This window comes from Chrysochloris asiatica, unplaced genomic scaffold (assembly GCF_000296735.1).
Source record: "Chrysochloris asiatica unplaced genomic scaffold, ChrAsi1.0 scaffold00095, whole genome shotgun sequence".
Taxonomy (NCBI): Eukaryota; Metazoa; Chordata; class Mammalia; order Afrosoricida; family Chrysochloridae; genus Chrysochloris; species Chrysochloris asiatica.
The window spans coordinates 12,826,931-12,841,683 of NW_006408613.1; the positions used below are offsets into that span (position 1 = coordinate 12,826,931).

At 36.8% G+C, this 14,753-nt stretch overlaps 2 protein-coding genes across 4 annotated transcripts in view; one reads left to right on the forward strand and one right to left on the reverse strand.

Moving 5' to 3' along the window:
• The window catches only part of LOC102829467 (microcephalin-like), a gene marked incomplete at its 3' end in the record, with an annotated part of 359,617 nt that overhangs the window by 199,548 nt on the left and 145,316 nt on the right, over window positions 1–14,753 (forward strand). The window lies entirely within an intron of this gene.
• ANGPT2 (angiopoietin 2) overlaps window positions 1–14,753 on the reverse strand; it is a 75,892-nt gene that overhangs the window by 17,926 nt on the left and 43,213 nt on the right. For 2 of the 3 annotated variants that reach the window (XM_006866715.1, XM_006866713.1), the window contains 3 exons: window positions 12,734–12,855; window positions 7,753–7,985; window positions 2,239–2,369 (listed from right to left, as the gene is read on the reverse strand). In XM_006866715.1, the coding sequence (XP_006866777.1) occupies window positions 2,239–2,369; window positions 7,753–7,985; window positions 12,734–12,855 (486 nt within the window). The remainder of the gene's footprint in view (window positions 1–2,238; window positions 2,370–7,752; window positions 7,986–12,733; window positions 12,856–14,753) is intronic. The other variant, XM_006866714.1, reaches the window with a different exon arrangement.

Consider the following 14,753-nt stretch of genomic DNA (forward strand, 5'->3'; position numbering starts at 1 on the left):
AAGGAGCTCTGGTAGCGTAGTGGTTACGAATTGGGCTGCAAGCCGCAAGGTCAGCAGTTCGAAACTACCAGCTGTTCTGCGGGAGAAAGATGAGGCTTTCTGCTCCTGTAAAGATTTACAGCCTCGGAAACCCTGTACACAGGGTTGCTATGAGTCGGAACTGACCCCACAGCACATAACCAACCACCACTTCACTGTGGAGTCCTGGTGTGGCGCTTTGGGTTAATGCGCCAGACTGCAAAGCCATTTGAACTGCAAGGTCAGTAGTTAAAGCTCACAGGGTCACTTAACAACAATAACACCTCACTGTACATATTACCTGATTTTCACACTGATTTAAAGAAACATGAATGAATTACGTAGATGTCTTTGGTAGTGGTGGTTATGTGTTGTGGAGTCGATTCCGACTCCACTTTTTATGACCAATAAGCATGTACTTTTAAAAAAATAATTAAAAAAAAAAATTCCTACTTTTTTAAAAATAAGTTTAAAAAAAAAAATTTACTCCTACTCTCTCTAGGTCCTTCTAATGTAATCCCTTTCAAAGCAGTTGTTAGGGGTAGCCTGGTACCATCTAGTTCTTCTGGTCTCAGAGTTGTGGAGACTGATGTTCACATGTTCCATTAGTCCATTGGACTAAGTGATGCCAAATACTTCGGTTCTCATCACTCTTCTTTCTTCAGCACATGGAGAGATCCATAGCTGCACCTTAGATGGCTACTCATAATGTTTTAAGATCCCAGATGCTACTCACCCAAGTAGGATATAGAACACTGTCTTTGTTGACTCTGTTATGCTGATTGGCCATGATACCCTCCTGAGACACCGGTCCTGAACCCACAGGCCCAACAACTCCTATAGTCTTCTTTTGTTAAACTTCTAAAGAGAAGCCATATTGAAAAATTCTCGGGAAGAGTGATTTCCTCCCCCTTCGCCTGACCATGATCTCAGTATCTCAGAAAAACAACTCAAGAGAAATAGTCCCTAATAAATCTAGAGTAACTAAGACGAATTGAGTTAACTACATACTAGTTTCTCCTGATAAGTTTTGATAACTTGTTCACTTTCCATGCAGCTATTGTAGACACCTGATACAAACGTCATATCTTTGATGATGTGTTTTAAGTCTACCTGACTATGTTAGATAAGGTAAAAGTGTAGTGTGTATGAGCAGTTCTTCGAGTTTGACATACAGACTGCTGAGAGTTCCTTCCATTCAGTCTATAAGATCAAAACTATTTTCATAATAACACTAAGACAAAATCTTTGGCCTGTGGTGCTATATTGGCATTTGAACTGGTGGCACAAAAGCAAAGGTGTAAAAGCTGTTAGTTCCCTAGCATGAATCAACTGTACTATTGTTTTGTGCTGTTGAGTCAGTTCTGACTCATATGACCCTGCGTAGGGGTTTCCAAGGAGTGGCTGGTGAGCTTGAACTGCCAACCTTGCTGTTCAAACTGACTTTGAGGTCTAGCATATTATACTATAGTACCACATCAGGACTCCATCAAACTATACTGTTGTTGTTGTTGTTAAGTGCCGTCAAGTACGTTCTGACTCATAGCGGCCCTGTATAGGGTTTCCGAAGAGTGGCTGCTGAGATTGAACCACCAACCTTGCGGCTCAAACCAACTTTTCAGTCCAGCACATTAACTCACAGTGCCACACCAGGAACTTGTAGTCCTTAAATGCTTCACAGTCACAAACTCACAATTAAAAAAGAAGAAAAGTCAGTTTCACTTAAAGAGAGCTTTGACAAAGTCAGAAAAGTTATTACTATTGTCAAACCTCTGTAATTGAGTATGTGACTTTTTTTTATTCTGTGTAATCAAATAGGAAATATGATAAATCACTTCTGCATATCAAAGTACAGTGGTGTGCCAATAAAAATCTCTTGCGTGATTGTCTACAGAGCCACCTCACTCACTGAATATGGGATGTTGTTTTTGTTGTTGTTAAGTGTCTTGGAGTTGCTTCTGACTTGTAGCAACCCTGTATAGGGTTACTGATGAGTAGCTGGTGTTTCTATATCATTAATTAACAAGGCTAGTATTCTGCACACAAAGATTAAATTTAGAACCCTTGACAAATACTTTATGTGAGGTAGACATTTATTAAATGTGTTTTGCCTTGATTGAGTGAAATTGAGGCAAGATCTGTGGTGTTTTCATTATATTCTGCTCCTGATTTGGCATAATTAAAGGCAGGAAAGCTAAAAATGAAAAACAAGGGCCTTACCTTTATCTCTTCTGTAGAATTTGGAAATGTTAGTGTGTAGATGCCATTCGTTGTAAGTCCTGATTTGAATGCCTCAGCACAGTCTCTGAAAATGATTTGTTCTTCTTTAGCAACAAGGGAGGTCTTAGCTGCTTGTAAAAATATAGAAAAGTATTTATTTATGTAATCTTTTTTTTTACAGTTGAATGCTTATAATAACCAAACAAATATGCCAGTTTTCTAGCTTTTCCCAAAAAGTTACTCTTTCAAACCTTTCATGTTTATTATCAAAGACAGAAGCTAATTAACAGGAGCTTAAGTGGTGCTGTGGGTTAATGCACTGGACTGCAAAGTCGGTTTGAACCGCAAGGTCAACAGATCAAGCTCACAAGCCGCTCCTCAGAAACCCTATACAGGGTTGCTATGGGTTGGAACCAACTTGGTGGCACTTAACAACAACAAGTATTTAGAAGATACTTTCTTTAAAAGTAATGAAGGAGTCTGGCACATCAAGGAAAACAAACAAAATGCAAGGTGAATATATTTCTTGTGGATCATAGAATGTTGTTGTTGAATGCCATCAAGTCTGTTGGTTCTGTTGGATAAGCACTGGACTGGTAACTGCAAGGTAAACAGTAAAGATTTACAGTCTCAGAAACCCTATATAATGTCACTATGAGTCAGAATCGACTTGATGGCAGTGGGTTTGTAGTATAAGTATTTCACAATCAGCTATAAAAAGTTACTTCATAAAAATCTATTCTATTGAGTAGAGTTGGGTACATTTATTACAGAACAATTTAAAAGAATGTCCTTAAAAGCCACGCTATTCCATAAGAAGATTATAGGCCTATAGACCATTATCATCCTTGAGCATACTATGGTTTTTTCCCTTACTTTTTATAGAATTCTCTGTAGAATATTTAGTATCAACATTTAGTATTCTTTGGCATTTTAACAACTTCATCACATGGTTTTTCTTAAAGAGGAATATAGTGTATCTTTGAAATGCTTCCTCTAACTGTAAAAATTCAGTTTCAGTACAGTTGATTCTGATTTGTGGCAATGCCATGCATTAGAGAGTAAAGCTGCCCAATAGGGTTTTCTTTTTCTTTTTTTTAATGTTTTATTGTGAATCATGTGATAGTTTACATGGAAGAACATTAGTTTTACATTCATCCTATCTTATATTGTTTCATTGCCATGGTTACAATCCCCTCCATGTATCATCAACCAACCAAAGGGTATACCTGCAAGCCTGCCCCCTGTCATCAGCACACAGCTCCTCTCCCTCTCTGGGACTAAAGTCCCCAGCTGCTCCATCTGTCCATGTCACTGTCTCTGCCTCCATCTCTGGTGTCACTGCTTCTCTGGGTAGGATCCCACACTTCGCTCTTCACCCTTGATGGTCCCAGGGACCTCCGCTCCTAGACTGCAAAGTCACCACTCCCCTCCTTTTGCTACAAAATGTCTACCTTTACATTTCCAACCCTCACAGTCAGTCCTGATAGCAATTATTCACTGTTGTATCACAAGAGACCTATCCTCATCTGATTTCATCAGCCCCACCCAGACAGATTGGATACTACTCAGTGGAGATTCTACCTTCCTCTGTGCCCTCTGGATCTAGACTCCCTCTTGAAAGCTTGTAAGCCAGTCACTTCTTGCTTTTGTAGCCCCCACCCCCATCCCATTGTGGGTAGCCAATGTCCAAGTTGCCCATCCCTGTCTACTCCAATAGGGTTTTCTTGATTGTAGTATTAACAGAAGCTGATGGTAAGATCTATCCCTCATGATGCTGCTGGGTGAGTTGAAATTGCCAACCTTTAGGTCAGCAGTTGAGTGCAAACCGATTGCATCGTTGCAGTGCTGTTATTTAATATTTCTTCTAGCCATGTCTTTGTAAACATCCACCAAATGACTTGATTGTTAGCAGGGTTAATTATGGTTGTGAAAACTTGGAAACCTAACCAGGGATTTGGTGAATTTTGCCATCCTGCTGGTTAAACAACGAGCCATCTTGGTGATTTGAGTTGGCTTTGTGCTTCTTTGCTTGACTAACACAGCTCACCTTCTATCTAACTTCTGGTTCTTGAGATTTGAACTGTCCAGTTGACTTGATTTATCAGCCTTATGAGTCAACAGACTGATTTGGCATGAGTGAGAAGAGTCCTCAAGACTGACCTCTGAACTGCCGATTTGAGACTTAACCTCCGCAATCATGTGAGCTGTTTTTTGGTGGCCTGTGAGTTCTGTGAGACAATGTAGTGAATTACAGAACATTTGGATGTGGGGCAAACACCCAGGGGAGGATTAGTGTTTGATATTAGGGATTAGGAAATACTGTGTGTTGGGCTGTTAACCACAGTGTTGGCAGTTCAAATCTACCAGTTACTCCCCGGAAACAAGATGGGGCCTTCTGCTCCTGTAAAGTTTTACAGACTCAGAATTTAACTGGTGCAGCAGATTTCCTCAAAGCTACTGTTTTGACTGAACCATTTGGTTTTTTCAGAAAGCATCTTAATGAGGTTGTTGTTGGTGTTGTTGTTATCAAGTTGGTTCCAATACATAGTGAGCCTTTATAGGGTTTCTGAGGAGTGGTTGGTGGGTTTCAACCTTTGTTAGCAGTCCAATGCTTTTTCTATAGCTCCTAATGAACTGTTGTTGTTAAGTGCCATCCAGTCAGTTCCACTAACCCATGTTGTTGTTGTTGTTATGTGACATGCAGTCGGTTCCAACTCATAGCGACCCTGTACAGGGTTTCCGAGGCTGTAAATCTTTACAGGAGAAAGCCTCATCTGTCTCTCATGGAACAGCTGGTAGTTTCCAACTGCTGACTTTGTGGTTCACAGCCCGATTCGTAACCACTACGCTACCAGAGCTCCTTTCCAACCCATAGCGACCCTGTATAGGATTTCCAAGGAGCAACTGGTGAGCTTGAACCGCCGATCTTGCCATCCAAAACCGACTTTGCAGTCCAGCGCATGAACCCATAGCACCACACCAGGACTCATAAGAAACATCTATTACTGTAAGATGAGTTATCTCAGTCATCCACGAATCAAAGACATTTTGAAACACTTTTTTTTTTTTTTTTGTAATAAACCCATGCATGTATGAATTGGAATGCTAGTAGCAATATTTTTTACTTACCCTCATACAATGTTTTTAAATATACATGCATACAAACATTCAAGAGAGCGTCAAAAAGTTCACGGAAAATTCCATTATCTTTTAATTACATTTTCCATGAACTTTTGGAAACTCCCTTGTAAATGAAGCCCTAGTGGTACACTGGTTAAGAACTTGACTGATAACCAAAAGTCCTGATGCTATGAGTTGGAATGAACTGCAAAGTCTGTGGTTCAAACCCACCAGTCATTCCTTGGAAACACTAGAGAGGATCACTGTGAACTGGAAACTATTCAATGGCACTTAACAATTGTCTCATTAGGTGCTTTTGAAAGAAAGAAAAAAGTTCAGTCAAAACAGAGAGAGGTCAGCTCAGTCAGCTATGGTAACTGCTTTCTGGAATTCCAAAGACGTAATCTTGATAGCTGTAATTCTTTACTGGAGCAGAAAGGATAAAGGACAATAACTGGGTTTTATCAGGAAGAAGTGGTCCTGGTTTGAACCGCTAACCTTGTGGTTATCCTATGCTTATCCTATAGTGCCACACCAGGAGCCCTGGAATTCTTTACAACTGTTGATTTATATTTTAAAGACCTACCAAAGCATCCATTTTGATGTCCTTGATGGTGTAGGTGGTTATCACAGGTAGATGGAAGCTACATCTTCAGTCACACTTGGACACTTGGGCAAAGAGTAAAACTCTTTTTTTTTTTTTTTTTAATGTGTTCATTTTTTCTGCCAGCATCTAAGCCACTTGATTTTCTTTATTTTGACTCTTCAAAGCTGGCACCTCACTTTATCTTGGTCCCACCAGACAACATAAGATAATGATAATTGTCTTTTCTTTCTCTGTGTATGTAAAATCTATGATTTTTCTAAATAATAACAGCGAGAAACTCTAGTTAGAAGGTGGCACATATTGCGAACTGACTAGTGTCTAATCTGTCATTTACCCAAAAAGGCTGTGCTTTTTTTTTTGCTTGCTTACTGGTTTTAGTAGAAACAATGTTTCTATAAAAATTAAGTGAATAAAAGGCTAAATTAGCTGTATGACTTAAAAAATGTGAGGCCAACAGATTTCTTAATGGCAATGAAGAATATTCCTAAATAACTAATATGTGAAGTATATCTATATCAAAAGAATACAAGTTAAAAGGACTTGAGAAATAAACTATAGTTGGAACTTAACTCAATTTGTATAATTTTTTTTTTTAATGACATACAATTTTGTACATCACATCTCCAGTTAATGACTGAAAATGCATGAACTTCTTTAACTTCTTTTAAGTTGAAAAGAAACAAAATTATACCAAAGAGGGAAAGTAGATTTAAGGACATGTATGAGTCCTTGTGTGGTGCTATGAGCTAATGTGTCAGACTGCAAAGTCATTTGAACTGCAAGGTTGGTGGTTCAAGCTCACCAGCTGTTCCTTGAAAACCCTATACAGGGTCACTATGGATTGGAATCGACTCGACGGCACTTAACAACAACACACTGAAGAATACTAATGTTTATTGGGTATAAATTATCTGTTCTTGTTTTTCTTCCTTTGCTTTCTATTCTTGTTTCTTTTAAATTGGTTCTATATTTAGACCCCGTGGCACTGTAGGATAAACACTAGACTTCGAACCAAAAGGTCAGTAGTTCAAACCCACCAGCTGCTCCTCGGAAACCCAGTATAGTGTTGCTATGAGTCAGAATTGACTCGATGGCACTTAACAACAACATACTTTTATTTAGCACTGTCGGATGAGCACTGGACTGCTAACTAGAAGATTGGCAGTGCAAACCCACAAGTGGTGCTTCAGAAAAAAAGATGAACTTTCAGCTTGTGTAAAGGTTTATAGCCTCAGAAACCCTAAACAGGGTTGTTATGAGACAGATTCAACTTGATGGCACATGATAGCAACAGTATTTTTATATTTAGTATTGGTTGTTCCAGAGTTACGAACATCTGACTTAAATGCAACCAACCCCATAAAGCCCATTATACTACAACTTCTAGGAATACATAGTGTTCCATAATAACAAATGGACAGTGTTTTGCAATATGTATCAAAACATGATGATTAATATTGTTACTGTATCATTATGTTTAAAATGAATATCTGCAAGGGTTTCCTTAATTTTTATGCATAGAAAAGTACACTATATAATATATACTAAACAAACATTTGTCTAACTGATGTTAGATACGAACTGCACTTAACTCTTCTGACTTTAGTACAAATTCAGCTTAAAGACAGATTTAGGAAAGGCATTTGTTTGTAATGTGGACTCTGCCTTATATTTTTAAAAAAGTGCCGTTTTTGAATTTTAATATATATATTTTTAAGGACGTTTAGAGTTTCACAAACGAAAGGATATTAAAACTGAGTTAAAAATATGTGAACTTTACTTACAATTTGATGTCGACATCAGAGATAATAAATTGTGAACTGTCTCCATCAGATCGTGTTGCTGCTTTTGAAGAACTGAATTATTTGCAGTGGCAGTCACCAATTGTTTTTCTAGCTCTTCAATAATGGAATTTTGCTTGGATACCAATACCTTGAGCTGATCTTTTTCTTCTTTAATTGATCGTAGTTGAACTACATGTTTGTCTTCCATATCCAGGACTTTCTTCTCTAGGAAACTTACAAAAGAAAATAATTGCTAGTGAAGGTTATACTGATTACTATCAAAACCAACTGTTATATAGAAATCTAATCATTTTCATAATGCTAATTAAATATTTTATGCTGATTGAGTTTCTACTTCTGCTAGGCATCATTTAAGATATTACAGTAGTTTTAAAGTAACAATATGCAATCACAGCTGTAAAGAAACTCAAACCTGCTGAAAAAATTATATGTATATATGAGGGGGTGTATATGTATGAGGAGGTGCTTCAAAACGTTCATTGGAAAATTCTATCATCTTTAAATTCCATTTCTAAAACCTTATGAAGCTCCTTTATACGTACCAATATGTATCCATAGTCACACAAAAAAATGATATCTCATTCTGTGTTATGAGTAGCACATGAGTGCTACAAAAATTAGATAATATAAGAGTTCTGAAAAAAGAGTGATCATTTCAAGTTTCAGTGTTCATTAACTGCTGTTTTTGAGGAGGGATTATGTAAGTTCAACTGAACCTTTGGATAGAATTTTTGCTTTCTCCTACGTTTTATACATCTTAATAGTGATCCTAATAATAACAGGTAATTTTTAATGTTACCTGACAAACACGAGGGACAATGAATGAGGAAGATCAGAGAAGAATTGATACATTCAAATTGTGTTGTTGACAAAGAATATTAAAAGTACCATGGACTGCCAGAAGAAAACACAAACCTGTCATAAAAGAAGTACAGCTAAAATGTTCCTTAGAAGCCAAGATGGCTGTGATCTTTCAGAAGCAGATTACCAAACCTGTCTTCCAAGGTACCTCGAGGTAGGTTCCAACCAAAGATCTTTCAGCTAGTCGTTGAATGCTTAATTGTTTGTGCCACCCAGGTACACTACCTCAAACAGTAGTGTTATGTTCATGAGAACCAGGGCACAAATCATTGCATTTCAAAGCTATAAAGAAGCTTGTAGTTTATATTCTAATGCTATATATTTCAACGTGAAGGTTGGGGCCCTGTACTGGCTTGTGAAATCAATATATTGAATTGCATCCAGAGCTATTTTTAAAATATCACATGAAATTAAATGAATGGACTACAACAGATCAGAGTATAGTATAAATTTATAGTAAGAATCTTGCACATTATAGTAAGATTCATGGCCAGTAGTGTGGAAGTGGAGCATGCCTGGAAAATACATGCAACTGCTAGAAATAGGTAGTTTGCCTTTTTTGCTCATTAGCATATTATTTGATTTTCTGCTATATAACGATCAATTTCATTACCATCATAGAAGTTGGATTTAGGTACAGTATATACTTATATAAACATAAATCATGGTTAGTTGAGAACTGTGGGAAATATCCTCCTGTCTCAGCAGAAATATAAAAACCTGTGCCATGTTTCTTTTAGGGCTTTTCTTTGTATCTCTTTTGTTGTTGTTGTTAAGTGCTGTCAAGTCGATTTCGACCCATAATGACCCTGTATAGGGTTTCCAAGGAGCCACTGGTGAGCTTGAACCATTGACCTTGCAATTCAAACGACTTTGCAGTCTGACACATTAACCCACAGTGCCCACACCAGGACTCCTTTGTATCTCTTTAGATAGGGATTATATCAAGTGCAACACTTTTCAAGACTATAACAATACCACTAACAATTGAACTGAAACATTTAGGCATAAAAATAATCATTTATATTTAGTGGGGTTTTTTTGTTTTGTTTTGTTTTTTAAATTATAGGATTAAAACAGTGCATATTATTATAGTTTTCTACTTCATATGATTGGATTCCTGGTGTGATGCTGTAGGATAAGCACTGCAAACCACAAGACTGGCAATTTTGAGAAAAATGTCGACCCAAATAAGTACCTTCACTTTATTTGAAGCTGTATCATAAAAAAAAAAAAAAAAAAATTGAGCACAGGAGCACTTCTGTATAATGAAGGTCATTTAAAATAAGATTTATCAAATGTACAAAAGCATTTGCATGTTTGTGTAATGATGTTCTTGGAATTAAATCTTTAGCAAAGTGCAAAGCACCTAAGATAACATTACTGTAGAATTCATTAAAAGATGCAAAATTATTATCACAGTATTCTTCTCTTTCTTATATTTACTGTTTATAGATATTGATGGAAAAAGCCTCACTGTCATATTTCATTATTATTTCATTTAATATTTGTGACAAAAGAAAATGTGGTTTCGATTTTTATAGCTAATAAATGGAGTCCTGGTGTGGTACTGTAGGGTAAGCATTAGACCACAAGGTCTGCTTGAACCACAAGATGGATGATTCAAATCCACCAGCCGCTTCTTGGAAACTATATAGAATCGCTAGAAATCAGAACTGACTTGACGGCATATAACAACAATAGCTAGTAAATAATAAATTACATAGGTATAAATATGCTACATATTTTTATGATGAATCAACTGTACCTTTTAGTATCTGTACTTTTAGTATCAAGTCATTCAGAAACAAGTTTTACGCTTCCAATGTAGTTTATATTTTCACAATCTAATTTGTTGAGCTTCGCTGTTGCCAGTTACATAAATTTTAGCTTGTTAGATATCTTCAACAATGCAAATTTATGGGAAAATGCTTTGCTGTTTAAATTTAATTTCATCCAAAACTAGACTAGAATTATTGGAAAAAATGAGACAGTGTCTCTATTGGTGGATGTAAATGAAAATGAGAAAAAAATTAAAAGATTTAAGTGATGTAGCAGCAAGAATGACCAAAAGACAGTAGAATCATTTATTTTATATCCAGGCACACCTCACTTTATTGCCCTTTGCTTTATTGCACGAAACCTAAATTAATGTTTTTACAAAATGTGTTGTGGTCAATGCTATGTCGAGTAAGTCAATGGATGCCTTTTTTCCAATAGCATGTGCTCACTTCATGTCTCTGTGTTACATTTTGGTAATTCACACAGTATTTTAAACTATTTCATAATGCTGGTATTGCACACTTAGTAGACTACTATACGGAGTAAGTATATTTAATAAAACCATAGTTAATATTGTTTATGAAAGAAAAAGAACTTTCATATGCAGTGGAAGACCAATATATTTGTGTGACTCACTTTATTGCGATGCTAGCTTTAATGGGGTAGTATAGAACTGAACATACACTATCTCCCAGGAATGCCTTACTGTGACATTTTGACATTTAAAGAACTGTTACTAAATGAATTTTGTTGTTGTTAAGTGCTACTATGGTTCTGACTCATAGTGACCCTGTGTGTAGAGTTTCTGAGAAGCAACTGATGAGTTTGAACTGCCAACCTTGAGATTCAAAATGACATTGCAGTGGAGTGCTTATCCTATAGAGTCACACCAGGCCTCCCACCAAATGACAGAAATTCTAGGAATGGCAAGAATGTTTGAACATTGATGATTGCATTTCTTTCTTTTTTTGACATCTTTGCTTCATTTTCTTTCATGGCATTGGTTGTTGTTGTTGTTAAGTGCTGTTTAGTTGGTTCTTACTCAGAGTGACACAGTATACTGTTTCTGAGGAGTGGCTGGTGGGTTTGAATTGCCATCTTTGTGGTTCACAGTCCCTTGCTGAGCCTACAGCACCACACCAGGAGTAAGGCCCTCAATATAGCAGCAGTCTTGTCCCTTCTTCCCTGAGTTAACTGTTTTCTTTCTTTCTTTCTTTCCTGCCTCTTCCTACCTTCTGGGCTTTGTTTTTGGGCAACTGCTGCCCTTTTTGTCTTGTATGGTTGATTGTACTGAGAAGTACTCTTTTTCCTGGTGTTACAATTCACTTTATAGACCTGTCTGTTGTTTGACTGAAAGTTGATCCTTGAGGGTGGCTTCACTTTCAGGTTTGAAGGGTGTCTAATGGACACAGTTTTGGCAGTTCCACTAGTCTCTATCAGACCAGTAAGTCTGGTCTCTTTTATGACTTTTATGACTTTTAATTTTGTTCTATATTTTTTTCTCCCTCTCTGCCTTCTACCTTCTATTGTGATCCTGGTCAGAGTACCTGTAGTGGTAGCTGAGTACCACCTACTTTTTCTGGACTCGGTAATGGAGGCTGTGGCTTGCGTGATCCATTAGTCCTTTGGACTCATTGTTTCCTTGAGTCTTTCATTTTTCCCCTCTTCTTTATTCCAAAGGAGGAAAGGCCAGGAAAGTTGCAGTGAGGAATTGTGATGGAAAACAATTCCTCAGTACAACTTTCTTGGCCTTTTTCTCATCAATGCAGTTTTCGTGAAGTTTCTTCTTAGTAAGGTCCCATGATCATCCTCTGTTCTTTGAGAAAAATCTGTCAAGATACCCCTTTGGGATCGCAACAATCAGTCACCATACCTTCTGAGCCGACCTCTCTACCTTGAATTTGACTGGCCTAGCACAGCCACTCAGAAGCCACTATTTTGACTGGCTGTTTCCTTTGAAGGCACCCTAACAAGACTAAGAAAAGTCTATTACTGAGAGAACTTATCTGCAGCCATTCACAGATCACAGAGACATGTTGAAGTGCATTTTTATTGTTGTTTGGAATGAACCTGTACATGTCTGAACTGGAACCCTAGTAGCAATACATTTTGACTTACTCTCATAAGGTCCATGCCATTTCAATGTTTTTTCCAAAACTCCCTCCCTCCCTTTCTCCTACAGGTATCCAATTCTTAAACTATACATTAAGAAAGTCAACACTTTTGGAAGCTATGCTTATAAATATTAGTCATGTGAAATACATTTTCAAATCTGAAAAGTGTACAGTTTTATATCATAATCTTTTGTATTTATTACCTGTTCTTATCTTGCAGTTTATTTATTTCACTAGTCTGATCCAAAATCTGTTTTTCCAATTTATTTGTAGAAAGAGAATGTTCCAGAAGCTGAAGTTCAAGTCTCGTTGTCTGATTTAATACCTAAAAGTAACAAAACAATATTCTTATTTATCATTTAAAGTTAGCTATTACTTCCTTTTAATTAAATTAGAACATAACTAAAACATTATTTATTAACCCAACGATCTTACTTTAGCTTGTTTTACCTTTTCAGAAAAGGTTCTATCAGTTGTTTTTGTTGTTGTGTGCTGGCGAGTCCATTCCAACTTAAAGTGGCCCTGTATAGAGTTTCCGAGAGGCAACTCATAGGGTTGAAATGCTGACCTAATGGTTAGCAGTCTAGTGCTTATCTTATAGCACCACACATCAGAGTATACTGATTATTTTTTTTTTAACCATGTCTATATTTTGGGACATTTTTAATAGTCTGAGCAATAATGATTGTATTAGATAATATGTTATTTTTCTAGTTCCTTCTTATTTTATCATCTCACATAGTGAGACAAGTAGGAAGTTGGTTTGTTGCTTGGTTGTGGCGTGAAATTGGTTCTGACTTACAGCAACCCTATATAGGGTTTCTGAGACATTAAGTCTTTATGGGAGCAGAAAGCTTAATCTTTCTCCCGAGGGAGTGACTTATAGGTTTGAACTGCTGACCTTGTGATTAGCATCCCAGCTCCTAATCCAGTATGCTACTTGGGCTCCTTTAGGATGATATGGTGGTTGTTGCTAAGTACCATCGAGTCAGTTCTGACCCATAGTGACCCTGTATAGGGTTTCCAAGGTGCAGCTGGTGAGCTTGAACCGCCAACCTTGCAGTTCAAAATGGCTTTGCAGCCTGGCGTATTAACCCACAGTGCCACACCAGGATGATATGGTAGCCATAGTTAATATTGTTTATGAAAGAAAAAGAATTTCCCTTTACTAGAAAATCAAAATGTTATTCTGTTTGTTTGTTAATAAATTGAAACAAAGTGCTTAGGAATCATGTACCTCCCTTGTATAAAAATATAACTTGATTCTTTCCTCTTTGCCTGGTATTTCTTAGTCTTGATTGACTAGTTTAGCCTTTCATTTTTATTTTCTAGTTTTCTTTTTCTACTTTAAAAATAGTGTTGATCAATTTAGAAACAATACATTGTCAATATAAAATGGAAGATCATTTTTACTTTGTATACCTTTCTGATATAACTTTTTCAGTATCACTTTTCCCATTGTATTCAAACAACTTTTAAGGCAAATTCTTTGGAGTTTAGCTGCCTTTTAGCAGGAAGAATTGATTACTCACATCCTCCATGGTAATGGTTATTCAGGATGTGATATCACATTTAAGTCTAAGTCAGAATTGTTGCCAAAGAATACGTGTCCTTGAAAGAATCATTGTGTTGTTTTGTTTTTTGTGGTGGGTTTTTTTTTTTTTTTTTTTTTTTTTTTTCTGTCTTTATGTCATTAGTGAATGACTTAGCCTGGTCACATAGAGACAATGTAAGTTTTAGGGATGGTCTGACCCTTTGTCAAACAGGTTGAGTTCATGTCATGAAACTGTTCCGTGAATGAATAAAGGCATTATATAGCATATGGTTTTAGTTTTACTGTTAACACCTGGAATACAGATTTGGTCTGTATATTAATTAGACCCAAACTTTTGTGTTGGTCAGTTCTGAAAGGATGGGGATAATCAGGTCTCCTATTTTAGTTCATAAAGGCTCTAAGATGACTACAATGTATGTGATGGGGAGGGGAAGGGTTTTGTAAAGTCCAGATATGGTCCTTGGAATAACTGCAATATTTTTTAGATAACTTTCCTGAGGAAATCATAGAGTTGGACAGGGTCTTGAGATATCTATCTGCAAGTGACTAAATTATGGAAGTCAGCTGGTTATCTAATTTAGTATTCTCTCATTTTAAGAAACTTATCCTGCTTCTCATCAGAATTTTTCATAGGTGAAACTTATTTCACCCAATCAGCAACTGCTCAG